The sequence below is a fragment of the Onthophagus taurus genome, chromosome 11 (assembly GCF_036711975.1).
Source record: "Onthophagus taurus isolate NC chromosome 11, IU_Otau_3.0, whole genome shotgun sequence".
NCBI classification, from domain to species: Eukaryota; Metazoa; Arthropoda; class Insecta; order Coleoptera; family Scarabaeidae; genus Onthophagus; species Onthophagus taurus.
In genome coordinates this window covers 28,027,712-28,051,720 of record NC_091976.1, presented here as the reverse complement: position 1 = coordinate 28,051,720, position 24,009 = coordinate 28,027,712, and the positions used below count along the sequence as shown (strand labels likewise).

At 30.3% G+C, this 24,009-nt stretch overlaps 2 protein-coding genes and 1 long non-coding RNA gene across 4 annotated transcripts in view; 1 reads left to right on the top strand and 2 right to left on the bottom strand.

The window, feature by feature from the left end:
- LOC111423701 (uncharacterized) overlaps positions 1-18,680 on the bottom strand; it is a 60,331-nt gene extending 41,651 nt beyond the window's left edge. The window contains exons 1-2 of the mRNA XM_023056998.2: positions 18,177-18,680; positions 4,843-5,389 (exon numbers count right to left, since the gene is read on the bottom strand). Coding sequence (XP_022912766.2) covers positions 4,843-5,319 — 477 coding nt within the window. The 5' untranslated portion in view covers positions 5,320-5,389; positions 18,177-18,680. The remainder of the gene's footprint in view (positions 1-4,842; positions 5,390-18,176) is intronic.
- A 2,510-nt stretch (positions 18,681-21,190) lies between these two features.
- Positions 21,191-22,636, top strand: LOC139432203 (uncharacterized). The gene is made up of 3 exons (XR_011642073.1): positions 21,191-21,317; positions 21,650-21,833; positions 22,463-22,636. It is a non-coding gene; the product is annotated as an uncharacterized lncRNA (long non-coding RNA).
- LOC111423704 (mitochondrial 2-oxodicarboxylate carrier) lies at positions 22,328-23,984 on the bottom strand. Of its 2 annotated transcripts, none has more exons than XM_023057002.2 (5): positions 23,751-23,984; positions 23,480-23,685; positions 23,363-23,425; positions 23,038-23,310; positions 22,328-22,978 (listed from the first exon to the last, which is right to left on the bottom strand). In XM_023057002.2, exons 1-5 carry the CDS (start codon positions 23,827-23,829, stop codon positions 22,649-22,651), a joined length of 951 nt encoding a protein of 316 aa, XP_022912770.2. In that variant the 5' UTR covers positions 23,830-23,984; the 3' UTR covers positions 22,328-22,648. The 2 variants fall into 2 exon arrangements, with proteins under 2 accessions (XP_022912770.2, XP_022912771.2); XM_023057003.2 differs by having other exon boundaries at positions 23,480-23,567; positions 23,751-23,840.
- Between the last annotated feature and the right edge of the window lie 25 nt (positions 23,985-24,009).

The following is a 24,009-nucleotide window of genomic DNA, read 5'->3' as shown; positions in this document are numbered from 1 at the left end:
CACCTAATCATACTAATTCTGTCATCGAAATCAAAACCCAATTCGTAAAATCGTAAATTTTCAGAAGTAAACCCAAACTATTTATATTATTTTTACCTAGTTTCCACACAGAACTCATATATCCGTTAAATTCAGACATATTTACGGATTCTATTTGAATTTCAAAGACGCATTTTGCATCTAAAACGTGCCTCTTATTGTGAATTCTCCTATCATTCAACGATTCATAGTTCCATTCATATAAATTCTTTTATAAGCGCATATTTTTATATTAAAATTAACATTTTTCGTATTGCTGCTCTTTTGATTGTCTTCTTGTGAGGTCGTATAATGCCGAAAATATGTATTTTGGGAGTGTCGCCTTAATAAACGCCTGTTGCATAAAGATGAAGACCGTCATAAGTCGTTATGAATTTTTTATGCGGTGGATAATGCTCGTCTCTTTTGAGTTCAAGAGTTCAAAAAGACAATGTAAGGTTGAACCGAGGGACGTTTTTTTTTGTTGTGATACGTGAATTAATTTCAAAAATGTGCGATTTTTGTAACAAGAAATTTATGAAGAAACACAAATTGGAAAGTCTTTCCTTTCAAAAATAATCAATCACAATCGATCATTAAATAGACGACAGAAACCGTATAATTTTAAGCTTGACTTTCAAATTTTGTAGTAGAGTTACGCAAACTCTTCTCTCGTCTAAAAAAAAAACTGCGTAAAGAGATGAGGACGTTGATAGAATTTTTAACGAATACAAATTTGTCCTAACTTAAAGATAAGACATTATCTATATTAAAAATCTGAATAAAAATAGGTCAAAAAAAAACTAATCTCTAAAAGAACAACTATTTTGACGTCATCCACGTGGACAAAATCCTTATTATCAAAACGAATTTACATACAACATATCAAATATTGACTTAATGATCTTGAAGACTTTCCTCTCGTTGAGAGAAATTGTCGCCGAAAATTTTATTTGCCTAATAATCGAGGTTATTATCGTTTCCATTCATCTCAAATTGAAATGATCTTTCTTCCATCAACATAGACGGATCCTAACACATTTGCTTATTCAAAGTTTCAACGTTTTGTAACGTAACGCGAACAAACACGACGATAGTATTTGCAAGCAATAAACGAAGACGTGTTTGGAATCGATGTTTACGTTCCTATGTGCTTATTTTAACACTGACCTATCGTCTCAAGATACTAAATATTTTGCAATCACGAAAATAAGAAATTTAACGTTTTATAATGTTACATGCATCGTTCGTGAATGTGTGCGTATTTCAAGACGCACAAGAATATGACAAAAAGACAATGAGAAAATCTAATCGTCGACGATCCAACGCGGCATTTCACCACAGCTGAATACGTAACAAACATTCGTGGAACGCAAGATACGTCGCTCTTGGACACGGGGTCAAGATGCTCTTCACAGAGCAAGAACATCTCACGTCTCTATTTAAATCGAGAACGCTTTGAACGAAACTCTTTGTTAGATCAAAAATTTGAAATTAAAATCTTTAAAATAAATAAAGAATTTTAATAACGCCATCTGGTAAACGAAACTTTCCTAATAATAAAGTTTTCAAAGTCAATTCCAAGTCTCCCGTTTGCAATTAGGTTTACCTCTCAAAGTTCCTCATGGGCATGTTTACTCTGTACGTCGTTAATAATGGTTATTAACAAATTATCCGGACATAGCGGAATCGTTTTCTCTAAGCCACGAAGAGTTGCTTTTGCCGCACGGGTATAATACCACCCAAGTAATGCAAATGAAGACATCGCCCCGACTCGGTTCTGGCCTAATTCTAGTAATTAGCCGGGCAATCAACGGTAAACGCGGGTAATTTCGTGCAAGAACTCTTCGGGAACTATCTCTACTTGATAACGAATAATTATCTTTGAAAGTCTTTGGACACCCAGCTAGAAACATATCTATGAAAACACAGTTAATTTAAAAGCTTTTTCATTAATGTTAACAAGTTTACATCTTAAGATTGGGAGTATTTAAGTCATGAATAATGTGATAAAACATTCCTGGTAAATTAAATTTGTGTCATTGATTTGACTTTCCTTACTTAAAATAGTTGAGCGGAAAATAGCATTTACGACTGATAATTTTGCACTTAACCGCTAATTTAACGACAGTAGCTAAAACTGGCGATTTGCCGGACATATATCATCGTACAATCTCCGCATATGACTTAAATTAGCGATTTTTATAATGTCCATCGTGTACACTTAGCGTTATCTGAAATCTGTGTACTATGGTAGAATGCTTAAGTGATTTACGACCATCTAGAAGTAGCGGAATAATTTATACGTAATCATTACTTGTATCGGAACGCAAACATAAATTCCCGTATGCTTTCGTAATAAATATCTCACGTTTCTGGCCATATGCGTCGATATAATGTGGATTCAAATTGTGGGATCTCGCCCATGATTTTAACCCGGTTTTCAATTGTAAACTGCTACTATAATAATCTATGCAAATTAATCTATTTACATTCAATATCTTATAATACAAACCTATAATTTTAAACACATTACAAGCTCTGTTAAACACACCTAATCGATTATTTTTTTTATGTTATGAAATAAACCCGTGCGACGATGGCAACAAACTTTTAGCAGTAATTTCCTATCTACTTTCTTAGATGATATCTTCCTTATTATTAGAGATAGCAAAAAACTAAACGCACCATTTGCACCATAAAACCGTGTTTTTGTCTGACGATAAGTTGATACTAAGATCAATCAAGAATGAAGAAACATAACGTTTAGCCGTGCGTCTCTTAACTGTTCTCTATCTTGTGTTAGTTCTAGTGGCAGTGCTAGATAGCATAAGATATCACGGTATCACATATCAAAATCGAAATCAGATTATTAGTTACTAATTGACAAAATTAAAGTTTAAAAAGTTGTTACAAGATTACAGGAAAAAATTTAAGAACGCTCATTTTTAATAAAAGAAATATTAAGAAACTTGGGAAAAATCAAGAATCATCATGTGGGTTAAAAATCGACGATTTTTTTTAATCAATGTGAAATGCCCCAAAAAACACGTTAAAAATAAAAAGAAAGTGCGGAAAAGTGACTAACACTAGATTAACTTCAGTTATAAAACTTCTATTATATGATAACTAACTTCAGGTTTAAAATGTCAACCTCAATTTTGACATATTTGTAATCTTCATTAAAAATCCTTTAAAATGAGTACAAACACGACATATTTATCTTCAATATTAGTGAAGCTATGGTCAACTTCCGGTTAAGAATGTCAACGTCAATTTTGACATATTTGTATGTAATCGTCGTGAAAAAACCTTTAAAATGAGTCCAAACAAGATACGTTTAATTCCAATATTACTCGAGATATAAGAACTTCCGGTTTGAAATGTCAATGTCATTTTGACATATTCTTAATTTTTATAAAATGTCTCAATATTTGTCACAAAAACCAAAATATAATAAAAAAAATAATAAAAAATTAAGGTTGGTATTAATATTTAAAAATTAAATTGCTGTCTTCATTGTTGCTAACTTCGGGTTGATTCTTTTTTAATCTAACTTTTTTGTTTTTTGAGATAAATGCGTCATCTTTGGACTCATTTTAAAGGTTTTTTAATGAAGATGACAAATATGTCAAAATTGACGTTGACGTTTCAAACCGGAAGTGATTGTATTTCCATTAATATTAAAGTTAAATATGTCGAGTTTGGACTCATTTTAAAGGATTTTTTATGAAGTTGACAAATATGTCAAAATTAAAAGTGTTGGACAAGCTAAAGAACTGAAATAAAATGGGGTTGCTGATAGATTTTGCAACTGCCATGAATATTTGAAAGAAAAGTGGGGTAAAATCACATCCAAACCCAACCTAAGTTAACCAAACCCAACCCAACCCTTTTCTGAATCTCAGGTTAATATTATCAAAATCGGCTTTTTTATGATAACAGTGAAAGTCATAATAAGAATTCGATAATTATAGATCAGCTCATAGGACTAGATTCATTCAAAGATGTATTTGGACTTTTTTTATGCGAGGTGTGAGTGTCAAAAAAGAATTTCGTAAACAGAATACAGAACAGAAAAGTAGAACTAACACTAGACGTAAAATCAGAACCATTCGGGTTTAGTTATGGCTCTCTTAATATGGCTAAACCTGAATGTTTCTAGTTCTAGGTCTTGTGTTAGTTCTAGTGACAGAGCTAGGCGGCGCTAGTTAGCATTAGATAACTAACTAAATAACTAACGCTAGACCTAGAACTAGAAAGTATCGGGTGATTAGTAGAAAGTTCTAGTGATAGTACTAGTTTTGCACTAGCACTATCACTAGAACTAACACAAGACTTAGAAGTAGATCATTCGGATTTAGAGTTTATCAATGCTACAAAAGTAACTGGAAAGTGTGAATTTAGTAGTATACACCACTGAAAGAGCAGAAAATTTTCGATAAGATAGATATACTTCTATAGTTTTCCCCCTATCAAAAAAGAAAGTTGTTTAGAGGAAGAGCAATTAAGCGATTCTGCGTGTAGGGATGTATATTAAAGCTGATTTAAGCATGACGCCGATTGACATTGACTTACGAAAACTCGGATTAAGATAGTTCTTTTTGACTGTGATAACAGTTTTTTAAAATTCGGTTTGATAATTCCACAAGGGCTTGAAATTTGGTAATTTTGAGCTATTTTAAGTACTATCAACTTACCGGCAAACGCAAGGTTTTATGTAGAGAAAGAATCAAGCTTTCAAATGGTGCATTTAGTTTTTCGCTAACTCTAATAATAACGAAGATATCAGCACGAGTATGAAATAAAATTTTTTTTACTTACCAATTTTTCGTCATCATTTTCAGAAAAATCCTCAATATCATCATCATTATAATCCGTATCATCATAACTCTCACCCCACAAACTCTCAACACTGCTCCCACTATTAGTTCTACGATAATCCCACTTTGGTTTTTTCGTTGTAGAAGTCGTAGTGATCACCGTACCATATCGATAGCGATCTAAACGGTTCATAAAACCGTCCAAATTACTAAATCTCGATCCCGCCGAGTACCCTCCGTGTCTTATTCTGTGCGGCTTTTCCGTCGTGGCGAGTTGAAAATGATTATTTTTATTAGTGTTTTGATGGTTGCTGTGCCATTGTCGGTTATTGTTGCTATACGTCGGTTTTGTAACCGAAGAATGTTTACTTCTCCATTTCGAGTTTACGTAATCAGTCTTTGAATTGTAATGGTGATAACCATGGCAAGCTAATGTGGTTAGGTAAAGAACCAAAATTGATTTTAGCACCAAAATCATTGTTTTTAGATGTTTTGGTTCTGTTTATTTAGTGATCATTTGAAATTTGGTGGATTTTCTGATTTATTATCTGAAAGAAAAAAAATAATAGTATAACAACATTGTTTATAAGTCAAATATAATTGACCACACTCAATATTTCTTTCATGGGAGTCATTAACATTCAAAGGGTGGTAATGAAACATGTTATGTTTTTGAACATAAAATGTCTGCTGGCAATTTAGAACAGCAATTAATAAAGTATTGGCCTACAAGTTATTGCTACAAAAACAAAAATTTAATCTACGGTACTAAGTACGGTTATAACAGGAGGTCGCGATTACGCGTCTCACTCAAGAGTTGAGACGAACCGTTGACATGTAAAAACTTGCTCCTCACTACTAAGTAGTCCTGTGCGTCGTGATGAATGTGAAATATTTCTGTTTTTATGTATTTGATCATAAACTATCTTTAATCTTTCTTTCAACAATACCTAAACATTATACAACAAATGTATTAACTTTCGCTTCGCTGTCATTATCAATATTTCATTAAAATAAAATAAATCGAGAGATAGTACTTGTAACACTTTCTCTGTGGTAGGTTGTAACTTTACAACCGTACCCACGTACATCAAACAGCTTGTACATATATTGATTTTGTAGAAGCCTCGAATACGAAAACGTGTAACAAATAGATCTGAACATAGCATTACTTGTTATGTGGAGGAGTACGAAGACATAAAAGAATGGGATGTCACAAAAACTACCATTTGTATCAATTATTGTAAATCTTCGATCGAATATAATCAGTTTTTATGCAAAAGCCTTTCGGCTGAATACAGTTAAAAGATACAAGAACAAAAATACATATTCAGAAAAAAGATTCAGCCAACAATAAATAACAAAGTTATTGAACAGAAACTTCTGAATAATGGCATTCAGCGTCATAATTTATGAAATTACAAAACAAGTGGAGTTAAACAATAAATGCAACGTTGGTGGTTGAGAACGAGGATATCCAGAAGTTACTATACTCTGTTTTTAAACCAGGAGGAGTAAACGCAAAAGTCAGATTTACACTAGGAAAAATCACCAGAAAATATCACTAGATATTTTGGCGGTAAATTTAAATTAATAATTATTATTTTTTATTTATTTACTTATTATTGTATTTATTTTCGTTTGTTATCGTCAACACTAAACATACAAATTTACATTGAAGTTATGAGTGTATTTATTTCAAAATATAATAAAGAAGGGTACACAAAACTTCGACAAAACTGTCGAATTGTCAATAACCTAACCTTCAAATTCAAAATTGCCTGGCCTGTGTGTGAAGTTCCTCGCATTCAACCAATGATGTGCAAGGTCAATCTGGTGACAAATTTAAAATACTCCTCCTGGTTTAAAAACAGAGTATAATTGCCAAAGAAAACTTCAAGGTATAATTAATGTTTGTAAACAAAACTAACCTTACCTCACATTCCTTCACGCTATAATTGACATTACAAAAGAAAACTTCACGCTATAATTGCCATTACTAATTGCCAAAGAAAACTTCATGGTATAATTAATGTTTGTAAACAAAACTAACCTTACCTCACATTCCTTCACGCTATAATTGACGTTACAAAAGAAAACTTCACGCTATAATTGCCATTACAAATTGCCAAAGAAAACTTCAAGGTATAATTAATGTTTGTAAACAAAACTAACCTTACCGAACATTCCTTCAAGCTATAATTGACATTACAAAAGAAAACTTCACGCTATAATTGCCATTACTAATTGCCAAAGAAAACTTCATGGTATAATTAATATTTGTAAACAAAACTAACCTTACCTAACATTCAGCGTCTGAAGACACAGGGCTAAACCCGAAACTTAAAAATATACAACTTAGCGCTGAATAACAATTAAAACTAGAACTAACACTTGCACTAGAACTATACTCTGTTTTTAAACCAGGAGGAGTAAGCGCGAAAGTCAGATTTACACTGGAAAAAATCACTAGATATTTTGGCGGTAAATTTAAATTAATAATTATTATTTATTTATTTACTTATTATTGTATTTACTTTCGTTTGTTATCGTCAACACTATACATACAAATTAACATTGAAGTTATGAGTGTATTTATTTCAAAATATAATGAAAAAGGGTTTAAGAACACAAAATATACAATAATGACACGAAACTGTCGAATTATCAATTACCTAACCTTCAAATTCAAAATCAAAATACAAAATTGCCTGTGTGTGAACCTTCCTCGCATTCCACCAATCACGTGCAAGGTCAATCTGGTGACAAATTTAAAATACTCCTCCTGGTTTAAAAACAGAGTATAACAGCAAAAATATTTGACATAATAATATCAACTGCAAAAAGAAATCTTTGACTAACTTCAAGACACCGATTAGATGCAAACTTATTAAATTTGAATATGGCAGAACAAATATATTTGAAATGAAGCTGAAATGAAAAAAGTGCGTAGAATAGCTGGGAAAACACTGATGGGCACAAAAAAGAAGTGAGATCATTAGACAAATATCAGGATATGTAACATCACTGAGTGGCTCTTAAAAAGAAAGAAAAAATGGAATGAGCAGATCGATCGTATGATAAAGGAACGAATTCTTCCTTCCAAACAACTAAATAGAGGCAAAGATGTGAAAAAAAAAACACTTAATTATGCCTAAATACAAAAAGAAGAAGAAGAAGAACAGAAAGAATAGGAATTCTATGTATGTTGTTAAGGTAGCTAACTTCTTCAGAGCAACATAACTTGATCGATATCTCATTAGCCAAAGTATGGTAAGTTGTGTTGTGATTAAATTACAACAAAAACTATTCAATTCAAGTAATGACCATATTGTATAGTGTTCAGTACTCTAGTTAACGTTATTGTTTGTTGTGAATGTAACCACCATGTAATTTGAGGAAGATGTATCTTGGATTCCATTTCGTTAAAGTTTCTGGCAACTTCTTTGGACAAATCAAAGAACTGAAATAAAATGGGATGCTGATAGTTTCTGCAACTACTAAAAAATGTTTGAAAGAAGAGAGAGATAAAGTAATCAAATATTTCCACTGTTTGACTAGTTACTTAGATTCAAATTCCTATATTTAAGGTATATTGCCCCTTACAAAGAGTAATCACGTACCAACCCAACCCAACCTACCCCAATCTAAACCAACCCAACCCAAAATTGTGACATTTTAATTATAACAACAAAATTACATATAATAACCAACACATTTACAACACCAAACACCACACGGTCTAGCTCAATTGGAGATTGGGTTGGGTAGAATTTCTTTAAGGCGCCACACAGTTGCTCCCATATTGTCCACGAACTGTGACGTGAAGTTGGTAAAGTGAGTGTTGTAAACAAATGACAAAACAACAAATACAACAACAAAAAAAAATAAGAAGTCGATTTGAGTTGCAATAATATTTATTTGGGATAATACCCAAAGAACGAATTAAATTAAGAATTTCGCAAAAATCAAAACAAAATAAACTATCCAAGGTTCCGAAAACAAAATTCAAAAAAAATAATGTCATTAGCGATTGAGCAAAGAAAATAATACAAAAAAAAACTAAAAAGAAAATCCCTATAATATTGTATATATTATATACAATAATTTTAAATTATGATTCTTTACTTTATTTTAGGGTTTTATCTGACCTTGACTGTGATGAACCTAATCCAGTAACCTTTTTCTTCAGCAACGTCATCCGGAACTTAGAAAAGGATGGATATTGATGAGAGAGATGGATTTTTGGATTGGATTCCAAAAATTGACTCCAACCAACATAAAATTTAATAATTTGTTTTCTCCCAACAGGAAATGTAAATAAACCAAAAAAAAAATGCAATACAAAAGGCCTAAAGCGAAAATAAAGAGAATTTGGAAAAGAAATAGAAATATAAAAGAAGGGAGAAGAAAAAGAAAAAAAAAGAAATTTTGGTAAATAACGCAAAGATTGTTAAAGAGTTGTAAATTAAGGATTAAAAGAAAAGTCTTACCTCAGATCTTCGAGGCCTTAACCAGGATAAAAATTTTGTTTTTAAATATGATACGAAGAAAATCCGGAGTGATAGATCCTCCAAATAAGGAAAATGGAAATTTTCAACCAAATAATTTTAAAATTACCAAATGGCTATCACCAAAAATTTCCGAAACTCACAGGTGTGGCACGTATCAAAGCTAGTTTTAAAGAGAGCGAGAATCGTCTCTGAAGACTTGTAAAAATTTGAATAAAAGAAATAAAAAGAAAATAGGAAAGAGAATTGAAATTAGAAATAAGAGGAATATAAAAATGGAAAATTGAGGAAGTTGTAGAAGTACGCTGCTAAAAAAAATAAAATACAAATAAATGTATTAATAAACAATAAAAATAAATAAACGTATTACGTCACGCGTATTATGCAACCCAAAATCTTCCTTCTTTGACTACACAAAACAAATTTACACCAAAACAATACATTAAAGACCTACTAAAAAAAATCAGAGCGTTACAACCTAAGGCCCATTATTACCATCTTTTAGTTAAATTTATCTTATAGATAAACCCGTCTACTAGCTAATCAGAGCGCGTGAAATAGCCGTAACCATAGTAATAATCCCTTAGATAGCTTAACCAGAAGATGGTAGTAACGAGCCTAAGGGTCGGTTTATCAATATTTAGTTAAGACGATTTATCTGTCAATTAAAATTGTAGCCGACAGATAAGAATCGTTTATCTACCTGTAGTTTAGGGTCATCTTATAGGTAAATATGACATTTGGATACCCACCAGATTGAAGTACTGGTTAAGGGTTTACCTATTAGATATTGTCAAAAAAATGTGCGCGCAAGTTTGGTTGCTTGGTGAAAAGAAAGGACAATAAAATCAAAATATGACGTCAAAAATAAATTAAGCTTATAATTGAGAAAGAAAAAGATAATCGAATTTTAGTACAGCAGAAAAGAACTTGAGTTGAACAATATTCTCATCTTCATCGCTGTCTAATAAATATTCATATAGGAATTCCATTATAAAAGAAATTTTCGAAAACAACGCACAATACCGAAAGCACACGAAAATGATAACCTCCAAAACACGATCAGCTGTTTATATCAACTTCACAAACTAAAGTCAATTATTCAAAATTGACCAATCACGTTTTATTTCCGTTTCTAATGTTAACAATCAGGGTTACCATCTATTTTCTATCTAGTAGGTTGCTGCCTGTCGGGTAGAAAGTTGCTGGATAAACGCTTCACTGAGGTTATCTGTTGGGCAAGTTTATCCATGAGTTGCGTATCTAACAGATTTAACTGGGCATTGATAAACCGGCCCTAAGTCAACCAAACCCAAGCCAACATAACTCAACTCAACCCAACCCAACCCAGCCCCCTTTTGTGAATCTCCAGGTAATGTTATCAAAATCGGCTTTTTTGTGATAACAGTGGACGTCATGATAGGAATTCGAGAATTATAGACCAGCTCCTAGAATTAGATTCATTTAGGCCCACTTTTACCACCTCTTGATAAATTTATCCGATAGATAAATCCAGCTCTTAGCCAATGAGAGCGCTTAAAACCGCCGTAACCATGGCAACTATCCTCTAGATAGTTTATCAGGAGGATGGTAAAAGTGGGCCTTAAAGAAGTATTTTTTCAAACAAGGTGTGAGTGTCGAAAAGGAATTTCATAAACACAATACGATATTTGCTTAAAATATTGTTAAATAAAGCAATTGGAAATTTATTCGCGTGTTTATACCTAAATTCTTTTTGGACATGTTTAAAAAACGATAGGAAATAAACCAGCAAAATCATATTTATATGCATAAACTTATAGGATTAATGACGCCTCTAAAAATTATATATCTCTAGCAGGTGTGATCGGCTGCGATTTCAGCTCACACTCTAACTTTGATCAGGAGTAAAGTTAAATTGAGATATTACAATGAAATGAATAATTTTAAAACAAATTTAATACTAATTTAACACACTTAATACAATTTCTTCATTCCTATTAGTCCTAATGATACGATTTTTTAAATTAAGGGTGCTATTCTAATTAAGGATAAGATCATTAAATTTAATGATTGAAATTATTTTCATCCACAAATCTGAAACATACAAATTTACAACTAAAAATTGTTCAACGTGAAATTGAAATGCATGCATAGAAAAGAAAGGATTCTATTCTAAACGGATCCCCGAAAATAAATGTAACGAAATTACACATCATGAGCCAGCGTAGAACACACACACGGCTTGACACAGATTTGCGGAACGCGCACACGTCTTTTCTGTGCGATTCTTAGAAAACGGTTGGCAACCATAATGCGGGGCTAATTTTAACATTGTCGTGGTCGTATTTTGCTACACTCTAACATAAATGAAAACCAAATCTAAATCTTTTCTTATTCTATTAAATCGATTACGAAAGTACAGTAAAAACTCGATATAACGGAGTAATATGTCTTAAGATGGCCAAATCCGAAATTTTTTAGTTCTAAGTCTAATGTTAGCTCTAGTTTTAGTTTAATGAAAAATATACAACATCCTAACGCTGAATAACAACTAAAACTAGAACTAAAAAGTACATCTTCAGAGATTTATTTCTCATATAAAATGATCAAAGAAAAGCTGAAGAGTTATTATAAATTTTGAACTCAATATAAAATTGGAAAATTCTAAGAATAAAACGCAGTAAATTCGAATTCTAAATTGTTATTCAGTGTGTAACATTCAAAGTAAAAGAAAGTGGGTGTTCGTGTTTTCAATCCTAGTTTTTATGTCAATTGGAAAATTCGAATAATCTAATTAGTGGTTGATTTAGAATAAATCGTTCAACTTCAAACGTGAAACGTTAAAAGAAATAGTTTACAGATCAAAGTGGAAGATTTAAAGTTATTAATATTTTTTAATGAGGTCTTTAAAATGCTTAAGCATAAAACTTAAAATAAATCATAATAAATTTTGAGTCACTTTAAAATTTTTGAAAGTATAAATTAAATATAAACGTTTTGTTTATATTTAATCTGGTTAATCTAGTTTCAGTCGTTGTGGTTGAAACCGCAAAAGTAAACCACAAAAACTTCGATAACTTCGTTTTACATCTCTCGATTAATAGAGTGAAAGAAAATCGATTTGCCCCGTACAATTGTTATAAATTTCTTAAGCAATACGTTCGAAATGACTACGAAATAATCGTAATCCGTGGTATGTCGCAATTATCCTTACATAAATTTGAGCACGTCTCACGTTAGGATCGGCTCACAATAATGTGACCTTTTTCTCTCACCCGGGGTACTTGTAAATAATTTTTTTTTCGTTCGTTTTCATTTTTCATTTCATTGCTGGAGAGAGAATAATTACCTTCTCCAAGGTAAACCTGTGGCGTTGAACACTATGTATAATAAATGTCGTTTATATTTTCGGAAAAAATCTCTTTCGTGATGTTGAGATTTAAATAACCCAAAAAAAGAATTTTTTTATCGTACTTTATTAGTTTTTTTTGTCGGTATTTTTTTCTTGTCGTGGTTAAAACAAACAAAAGGTCAGTAAGTTTTTGGGTTATCAGTAGATTAAACATTTCACACCGACATTTCGAGCGCGAAGTTAAGAAAAAAGAAGTGATAAAAACGTGTTGAACTTCCCATTAAAACATCTTTAATCGTCATATTAAAAAAGAACTGAGAAGTTATTTCATTTTAATAACGAAATTAGTTTTGTTAATTTTATTGATGTTTTTCAAACCTATTTTAAGGCCGTTTTAATAATTTTTAAGGCATTGATCGAATGAATGTAATTACTCTCTCAAGGTTTTGTTTATATTTGTATTTTAATGTAAACAAGGGGGTTTTGCTATTAAATATACAACTGAGTCAGCTCTATGCTTTGAGTTTACCCTCAAGTTTTAATTGAATCGTTGCTAATGCAATTTATAATTAGTTACTTAACGTAAATAACTTATTTAGTTTTGATAAAATGATTGAGATCTTGTCAAAACATAATCTTGAAATGTTTCGGTTTAAGTTAAGAAACATTTTAACGTCAACGCTAAAAGAATTATTTCGTATACAAATCTTGTAAACGTTGGTAAACATTCGGTCGGTGTTGACGATATTTATAAATACTAAACATCTCCATTCGAATAAGAAAAAAATCTTTTGCTCTCACTTTTTATAGTGGATGGATTTTTTACGACTGTTTGGAGAAAGTTTTTTTCTAAACACAATAAACCCTAACGTGAACAATTTTTTTTATCAGCAACTTGAGACGTACAAAACATTTTTGGGATGTAACCCGATCCGATCGATTTCGAGAATATGTTCTATCGAAAACTCTTTTGTTCGTTGAAGAACGCCAACAGCTGTTCTGTTTGGAAATTTGGGACGAAAATCTGTTACCATTTCAGCACGAAATCAGTGACAAATTGTGTTGGGGGAACCAGATGCGCGGATTTATTACAGCTACTAAAATCGAATACAGTAAAACTTCGATATAACGGACTATATGTATACGAGGAAATGTTTCTAGTTCTAGATCTACTAGAAAATATTCAACAATCTAACGCTGAATAACAATTAAAACTAGAACTAACACTAGACTTAGAAAGTTTCGGGTTTAGCAGTGCGTCTTCAGCTTTTCTTTGACAAGTAAGTCAATCGTTAGCTATGATTAACTTTATGTTTACACCTATTTCACTCTGGTGTTAAGAGCTAGCGGCAAGAAATGTGGACGAAAAAGCAACGAGACTATCAGAGCTAAAAAAATCCAATCCGGATCTAGATATACTGAAAAGATCAAAATGCTATTCATACAATGCAATTATCGTCGTAGCAAGACCTTTTTATGCCACCATTGATATAATGCAAAATATCAAAGTTGTGATACAAGACCAAGGTTCATAAAGTCAGAGATTGATTTCATCTGCTTTTTTTGTATCTAATAGAGAGTTTTAGGTTCTAATAGATGAAAAAGGGTTTAATGGCAGTAGCAAAAAGAAAAGTTAATTAAAGAAACGTTGGAAATACATGATTTTGCATAAACTTTTTGATCAAACTTGGCAGAAAAGTTAAACCACTAAAAGGTTTAACAGAGAGTTTTTCAGTTTTACAACTTTATCTGGATTTTAGCCCAGATTGATTGTTTTTGCCTTTCTGGTATATTTCAGGATGTGATCACCTTGCATGAGAGTGGCTTTTCTTCTAAAAAATTGCAACTAACCAGAATCAATTTATCATTATGCGCAGCTGTCAATTATGGAGTGGGAATGGCGCAGAAGAGAAACTGCAGCGCAAAGAACGCCTTGAACGATTTATCGCTGGCTCGAACTTTCAGCATGGAATGTTATCGCCCACATCTTATGTTACCACTAAGTCTGTACTGGTGCAGGCTGCTTCTTTTGTTTGGCGATGCATGATACCCTCATGAACGGAAGCCAAAGAAGGTTTTCTATTGCAAAGCCCAAACTGTGCGGATTATGATTCTTTAACTTCCGCGACATTTGGATGATTTGGTGGAATACTATACATCTGCAGGAGTTGGAAATTATTTTCCAAGAAATGGATTAAAAAAGTAAAGAAAAGTAACAAATGAAATTGAAAGATCATATCTTAAGAACGAATTGAGATATGATGATAAAACAAAAAACATTTTAAAGCAAATTTAATGAAGATTCAATGTGCCATAAATAATATCATATTCTGCATAAACTTGGTTTTTATGATGTTTTAACCCCAACTCTGCATCTTTATTCTTTTAAGAATTAAATAAATCATATCTTAAGAACGAATTGAGATATGATAATGAAATACAAAATAAAAAACAATTTAAAGGAAATTTGATAAAGATTCGATGTGCCATAAATAATTTCTTATTCTCGATAAACTTCGTTATAATTTTATTTTAACCCCATCTCTACATTTTTATTTATTTTTTTAAAACTGAGTATAAAAATCATATCTTAAGAACGAATTGAGATATGATGATAAAACAAAAAGCATTTTAAAGCAAATTTAATGAAGATTCAATGTGCCATAAATAATTCCTTATTCTCCATAAACCTCGTTCTTATGATTTTTTAACCCAACTCTACATCTTTATTTTTTTTAAGAATTTAAAAAATCATATCTTAAGAACGAATTGAGATATGATAATGAAATAAAAAACAATTTAAAGTAAATTTGATAAAAATTGAATGTGCCATAAATAATTTCTTATTCTTGATAAACTTCGTTCTTATTTTTTTTTTAACCCCATCTCTACATATTTATTTATTTTTTTAAAATAGAATGTAATAATCATATCTTAAGAACGAATTGAGATATGATGATAAAATAAAAAACATTTTAAAGCAAATTTAATGAAGATTCAATGTGCCATAAATAATTCCTTATTCTCCATAAACTTGATTTTTATGATGTTTTAACCCTAACTCTGAATCTTTATATCTTTTAAGAATTAAAAAAAATCATATCTTAAGAACGAATTGAGATATGATAATGAAATGAAAATCAATTTAAAGGAAATTTGATAAAGATTCAATGTGCCATAAATAATTTCTTTTTCTCCATAAACTTCCTTCTTATGATCTTTTAACCCAACTCTACATCTTTATATTTTTTAAGAATTTAAAAAATCATATCTTAAGAACGAATTGAGATATGGTGATAAAATAAAAAACACTGTGAAGCAAATTTAATGAAGATTCAATGTGCCATAAATAATTTCTTATTCTCCATTAACTTGGCTCTTATGATGTTTTAACCCCAACTCTGCATCTTTATTGTTTTTAAGAATTTAAAAAATCATATCTTAAGAACGAATTGAGATATGATAATGAAATAAAAACAATTTAAAGGAAATTTGATAAAGATTCGATATGCCATAAATAATTTCTTATTCTCGATAAACTTCGTTCTTATATTTTTTTAACCCCAACTCTACATCTTTATTTATTTTTTTAAAATAGAATGTAATAATCATATCTTAAGAACGAATTGAGATATGATGATAAAACAAGAAACATTTTAAAGCAAATTTAATGAAGATTCAATGTGCCATAAATAATTCCTTATTCTCCATAAACCTCGTTCTTATGATTTTTTAACCCCAACTCTACATCTTTATTTATTTTCTTTTTATAGAATATAAAAATCATATCTTAAGAACGAATTGAGATATGATGATAAAATAAAAAACATTTTAAAGCAAATTTAATGAAGATTCAATGTGCCATAAATAATATCATATTCTGCATAAACTTGGTTTTTATGATGTTTTAACCCCAACTCTGCATCTTTATTTTTTTAAGAATTAAAAAAAATCATATCTTAAGAACGAATTGAGATATGATAATGAAATAAAAAACAATTTAAAGGAAATTTGATAAAGATTCAATGTGCCATAAATAATTTCTTATTCTCCATAAACTTCGTTCTTATATTTTTTTAACCATAACTCTTCATCATTATTTATTTTTTTAAAATAGAATATAAAAATCATATCTTAAGGACGAATTGAGATATGGTGATAAAACAAAAAGCATTTTAAAGCAAATTTAATAAAGATTCAATGTGCCATAAATAATTTCTTATTCTCCATAAATTTGGTTTTTATGATGTTTTAACCCCAACTCTGCATCTTTATATCTTTTAAGAATTAAAAAAAATCATATCTTAAGAACGAATTGAGATATAATAATAACAATTTAAAGTAAATTTGATAAAGATCAATGTGCCATAAATAATTTCTTATTCCCCATAAACTTCGTTCTTATGATTTTTTAACCCCAACTCTACATATCTATTTTTTTTATGAATTTACAAATCATATCTTAAAAACGAATTGAGATATAATAATGAAATTAAAAACAATTTAAAGGAAATTTGATAAAGATTCGATGTGCCATAAATAATTTCTTATTCTCGATAAACTTCGTTATAATTTTATTTTAACCCCATCTCTACATATTTATTTTTTTTTAAATTGAGTATAAAAATCATATCTTAAGAACGAATTGAGATATGATGATAAAATAAAAAGCATTTTAAAACAAATTTAATGAAGATTCAATGTGCCATAAATAATTTCTTATTCTCCATAAACTTCCTTCTTATGATTTTTTAACCCAAGTCTATATCTTTATTTTTTTTAAGAATTAAAAAATATCATATCTTAAGAACGAATTGAGATATGATAATGAAATAAAAAACAATTTAAAGGAAATTTGATAAAGATTCAATGTGCCATAAATAATTTCTTATTCTCCATAAACTTCGTTCTTATGATTTTTTAACCCCAACTCTACATATCTATTTTTTTTTATGAATTTAAAAATCATATCTTAAAAACGAATTGAGATATGATAATGAAATTAAAAACAATTTAAACGAAATTTGATAAAGATTGAATGTGCCATAAATAATTTCTTTTTTTCCATAAACTTCCTTCTTATGATTTTTTAACCCAACTCTACATCTTTATTTTTTTTAAGAATTTAAATAATCATATCTTAAGAACGAATTGAGATATGGTGATAAAGTAAAAAGCATTTTAAAGCAAATTTAGTGGAGATATATTATATCATAAACAATTTTTTTAATATTAAGATCTTTTTAACTCAACTCTGTGTCTTTACACCTACGCTTATTTCTCCTTTTCATTTTATAAATGTGACTAACCATTTAGTATTAGAATTTATTGCGTTTTATTATTAGAAATCCTCGATTTTATGTCATGTCTCTAGAACGTTCAAAAATAATAACTCAAACTAAGTTCCGCCTGTTCGCTTTGATCATTGTAAAGCGTAATTAATCTTTGCCCACAAATCAATCAAAACTCAAAAAAATCATCTTAACTTACCAGTTTTCTTTTATTCTTTTAAAATTTTTCTTTCTAATCTTAATAGAACTCTTCCATAATCACTTAAGTTTTTCATTTCAACAACTTCACAAAATTGTTTTTTTAAATGTTCTTTCAGAATTCAAGTAATTACATGAAATTCTTAAGATTACAAGATGTAAAGATAAAAAAGTCTTGTATACTCAAAAAGAAGTTTATTCAAGAAATTTCAATAACACTGAATTTCTTTTTTATTTTGAATTCGCATATTTTCGAAGGCGATGATGTTAACGAAAAAAGCGGTTCGATTCGTAAAACCGGTACGAAGAAGTAGTCGTCGAAGACGTTCTTCTTTAATAATAAATCGCGGGGGACACGCGAAACTAAAACCGAGAACCGGCGACACCGTGAACGCTTCAGCAGACACACACCGAGAAATCTTGCAGACAGATCGGTTCCCCAGAAGCTCTCCTCACTATCTCCACCGTTCGACACGACGTCCCGTCATTGACTGAACAACTCCATAGGAGAACCCCGACAACGTAAAGATCCAACTGCAAAGAACCGTATTTTCGATCCTCTTCTCCGTTTGCGAGAAGAACATTTCATTCATGATCCATTCACAAAAACGAACTGCAACAGTTTTGTTTATCTCACTCTTAAAAATTTTTTTTCAATACCCGTTTCGAAGATTTAAGAAAAAGAATAAACTGATCTATGGAAATGTTGAAGTATTAAATATTTACACAGATTATTTTTTAGGTATTATGGTAGTAAAGAATTAGCGCTCGATGTAATAAAGAAGATTTTATTGATCATTATCTGTCGGAGGTGCGCTTCGGACAGCTTAACGTACAGTTATTCAATTAAATTTCCACACAAAAGCCTATAAAACTCGCACGAAAGTGTGTAGTATTCTGGAATCTCAGACAATCCGGTACCCGTTTTTTGATATTTACACAACCACATCTAATAACAAATCAAGCTTTTCAAACGGGGATTTCTAAAAAAAAAAACTAAAGAAAGCTTCTAAGATTTATACTAAAACATACTCAAATACAATTTTGATGAATTAATGTTGAATACAACAACGGTACTTTCTTTCTCAGTGAAAAAAAAAACAAAAAGAACTAGTAGGAAATATTTAAGATATGCAATAAAAGAGAAACGTTCAAAGAAGTTTTTAAGTTCTTCTCAAGTGTCGAGTCGCGAATGGACCCACGATACAAAAAGTAACAAGTTTACAAGAAGAAAAAGAATGTTGACTGATGACTCTCGCTCCGCAAATAACTTTTTAAAGAGACAAATTTGTATTCAAAACAAATTCTATCAATTGTTATATTATAACAAATACGAAGATTTCAAAAATTAAGCAGATGGTGTGAGAAATGGTTAAAATTGAGGGTGGTCGAGATCTATTCAAAACGAAAAAAATACATCATAAATACGGATATTCGAGGACAGCTGCTTTTCTATTCCCCTTTTTGTGGCCAAGTTACAAAACGTACCAAAACGCGCTGACTAATTCAAATAAGGGATTAAAAGAGAGCTTTTAAAGAACTTCCTAAACTCCAAGGGGGTGTATCTCAAAACGTTTTCAACATATTTCACATCTTTATAAAAATTCTATAATCAAATATTTTCACGTTTTATTGACAGAAAGATATTAATTTATGCGAGACGTGTTCGCGTAAATAGTAAATTCAAGTTTATTAAGTCGTAAAATTTTCGCACATACGAGGTAAGGAGGAGATTTTACGACGAAAAGACCTCCTTGCTAAACGGGCCACATTTTATGCCATCATTTAAAAGCCATAATAGATTTTCTTGTCTTTGTTTTGATATAAATCTATTTAATCCGTCTCTGACGTTGTTCTCCTACGATTGGAATTTTAATAATCCTTCCAGATGATTCAGGGTGGTTCTAAGACAATATTTAAATTTACGCTTGTCGGATTAATTAATCGTAATCTTTAGATAGTAAAGGATTAACAAATTCTTTCGTTTTGATTATTTCAAGATTTATTTAGGTGCAACCCAGCATCATCTATGAGCCAAAATGAGAAAATCATCTACAGAAATAAAGATTCCTGTACAATTTTAATATATATATATAATTAAAAAATCATGTCTGAATGCTTTGTTTAGTTTTTGAGATGGAAAAACTTATGATTTTGGGGTTCATACATTTTATTAAGGATATTTAAACTGGATCTAACAACTATTAGCTATCAAACTACAGTTCGTTTTTTTTCTATAACACCTGTCAAATTGTGTAAACTTGGAAAATTAACAGGGAGTTTTGTTTTATCATGTTTGTGTGAAATAAATATGTCACACTGACCTTTGTTTGAGCTTTCATTATTCAAAAAGTCAAAAGTAATAGCAGCCTGATTTGTTAGGATACTTCCTTTTCAATATTAACATAACTTGATAGTTCAACTCCCAAGCACCTGAATTGTCATGCTCCATTATGTTCTGGTTCACTTCCAGCTTACATCAAATTGGCTCTTTCGGTGTTGTCATGCATTTTGACAACAAAATAAAGTCAATAAATACTGCGACGTTTTGTTCAACTTGTTAAATTGATAAGGAAGCGGTTATTTGTTTAACTAAAAAAAATAGCTTTATTATTAACTAAACCTTTGAATACTTTTATCTCAAGATTTTAATAAAAATAACAATAATAAGATAGTTGTCAAACTATTGTTTACGTTAAGAAAGTAATAAAAATTATGAAGACTTAAGTCTATTAAAAGACTCGTAAGTTAGTTTGAATTATTAACATGAACATGAATAATAAAATTCCCACTTATCTGATAAATAACTTTTAGGTTATGTGCGATTCAATTCGATTGTAGATCTCTATTGGGTTGGAAGGTCCCTCTTAGGAATGGAAAATGGACAGGAATCCGGAAAGCTTCGGCTCGGATAATTATTCTTCAATGGAATATTGTTTGGATCAGGAATGTGATAACTGCCCTTGGAGAATTTTCAGGAATCAGGTAATTTCTTCTCAATTTATTTCCAATGTTTAAATTTATTTAATTAAATTTTGATTCTTTTCTTTTTTAAGTTAACAAAAAGAAATCTTTATTCTGTGTTCGATTTTGAAATCGGAGAACTAATTTTAGGTTAGGAAACTACTTTGGATTTTTTTAGGTTAGATTTTTGAATCAAATTTAACAGACCTCTTGCCCTTACTAAATTCGACTGCGTTGGCTCAACTTTTTCCTCTTCTTATATAGCCTTTTCCCCTTCTCCAGAAAATGTTCTTCCTATTGTTTTAAACCCTCTATCCTCATTGGTAGATGGGTTTCGCGCCATTTCTTCTTTTAAAAATATTTTAAATATTTCTATATTTCGAAAGCGCCATCTATCGGATTTCTTTTGAATTACTCAAAATTCCAAAATTTCTTTTATTACAATCTTCTTTATTCCTTCACTACTCTGGATGATACTTCGTATTTCATGCATATGTCCTTCTATTTCAGTCATCCATTGGAGATTTCAAAATTCTCCAACCACAAAAGAAGTTTGAAGTTTACAAATTTAAAATCCAATTTCCAAAGTCAAAATCGTTCAAAATCTTCAGGAATCTAATAAATTAGATATAGCTGACACTGATCTTCCCGTTTTGGATGGTTTTGTGTGAATATTAACAGTTTTAAAAGAATTGTGAGTAACTAAAAATTAAATGTCAAATGAATTGAGGTTATGTCTCTCTCTCTCAGGTAACCTGTTTCGGAAGCTTTATTTTATTAAAAAAATCTTTACATTTTATTAAGAATATTTAAACTGAATCTAATAGCTATCAGCTATCAAACTACAGTTCGTTTTTTTCTATAATACCCGTCAAATTGTAGTACAGTTGGCAAAATTAACAGGGAGTTTTGTTTTATCATGTTTGTGTGAAATAAATAATATGTCACACTGAAGTTTATTTGAACTTTCGTTACTCAAAAAGTTAAAAGTAATAAAATTAAAATAAAATGAACTGTATATCTTCCATAAAGTGTCGTTTAAGCAGCCCTGCGATTTTACTGACTTTCCTGACTTGTTAGGATACTTCCTTTTCAATATTAACATAACTTGAATGAGTTCAACTCCCAAGTACCTCAAGGTCATTTCGGTGTTGTCATGCATTTTGACTACAAAATAAAGTCAATAAATCCATAAATACATGCTATATTTGAATACAAGTATAATATTGGTGTAAAATTTGTACTCATACAAAAAATAGACTAGATTGATATATCTTGAGTAAATCTAAGCTATTATAATCTTATAAAAAGTTTTGGTTTCAGGTAGCTTTGGTAAATAAGATTAACATAAAAATTCGAGTTATAATATAAAATTTAGGTAACATCAAAAAAATTTAAAAATTCATTAGAAACTTAATAAACTGTTTAAAACTTAACCATACACCATAAACATAACAAAAATGGAAAGTATTAATAAAAAAGAAAAGTTAAAATGTTTTTCTTGCGTTTTTAAATTGAACCTAATTCTTTTGAATTGTTTTCAGGGAATGTTTTATCTAAATACTCATAAACATATTCGTAAAGAAGCAACATAATAGCCCCTCCAGGACCTAACCGCATAATCTTGGGAATTGTTCCTTTATATAGTGCAAAAAATCCTTCCTCTTTATAAACTAAAGTAATGGCTTGGAATGTTCCAAAGTATTTAATGCTACCAACTATTGGTTGTGGACCTTGAATTCTTGATTTAGCAACATCAAATGGAATGTTTGCCAATGATGCTAAAGTTCCTGAGACAAAACCAATTCCTAGTTTTCTTAAAAATTCCAGTCTAGGATCCTAAAAACCAAAAATTAATATTTAAAAATTCGTTTCAGAAATAAACGAATTTGTATTACTGAAAATGGTGGATAAAATCCTTTAACTGAATGATAAAAACTAAAATAAATTGTGTTAAAAACCCCGTTTCTTCCAATTGTGGCTGTTAACCCTTTATTTAAACCTTTCCCACCAAAACCATCTCTATTAATAATTTGCCGCGTCATATTCCATGTCGAAGGCACTTCTTTCCCTGTCTTTTTATTCGCTTGTAAAGCCACTTTAACCACTTCAAAAGGATTTACAAGAATTGCTTCTGTAATTCCCGCTCCTGCGCCTGCCAAAGTGAATGTCTATGATTTATTAATTAGTCTATTCTTTGTCTTACTATTAAATAATACTTACTATAGGTGTGGCAACTGGTGAACCAAACATAAACAATTTTTTATATTGTTCAAATGAAAAGAACTAAAAATTATTAATTTTAATATTACATTTAATCAATTAAATTTAATTAGTTACCTTAAGAGCTCTTTTAGGCGTTTCAACTAAAATAGGTGGAACAATTCCTTTCCAATAACTAGTAATACCTTCATGTTTATACATCTTTCTAAAAGCATCAAAAACACCTGTATAATACTTAGGATCATTACGATTAACCCCCGATTGTATTTGAAGCCTCGTTTTTATTAAATCTAAAGGATGCATTATGCACACTTCGATAAAACCTACGTTGGTTTTTAAAAATGAATTAAAAACTCAGTTTTTAATTGAAATTTTAAGCTATATTTACCAGCAGACCCTCCAGAAAAAATTTGGAAAGTTGCTTCTTTCCAAACAGGACGTTTCTTGGTCATCGTGGGTGCCGACATTCTTCCCAATCGAATCACTTTTTAAATAAACTTAACCTAACTTTGTAATGCTACAAAAATGAAAACGTGGCTAAACATACTTAAATTGATAAGAATTGAATGAGTAAACTACGAATTTTTGAATCATGATGTTATGACGTTTCATAATCAGGTCCGGACTATTAATAGTTTAAAAAAATA

Bases quoted from the DNA above. Each gene is read 5' to 3' on its own strand.
- LOC111423704 (XM_023057002.2), bottom strand. From the start codon at position 23,829: ATGTCGGCACCCACGATGACCAAGAAACGTCCTGTTTGGAAAGAAGCA. The intron at 23,311-23,362 runs GTAAGTATTATT...AATAAATCATAG, and splicing joins CACCAGTTGCCACACCTATA to ACATTCACTTTGGCAGGCGC. The intron at 22,979-23,037 runs GTAATACAAATT...TTTGGTTTTTAG, and splicing joins GATTTTATCCACCATTTTCA to GATCCTAGACTGGAATTTTT.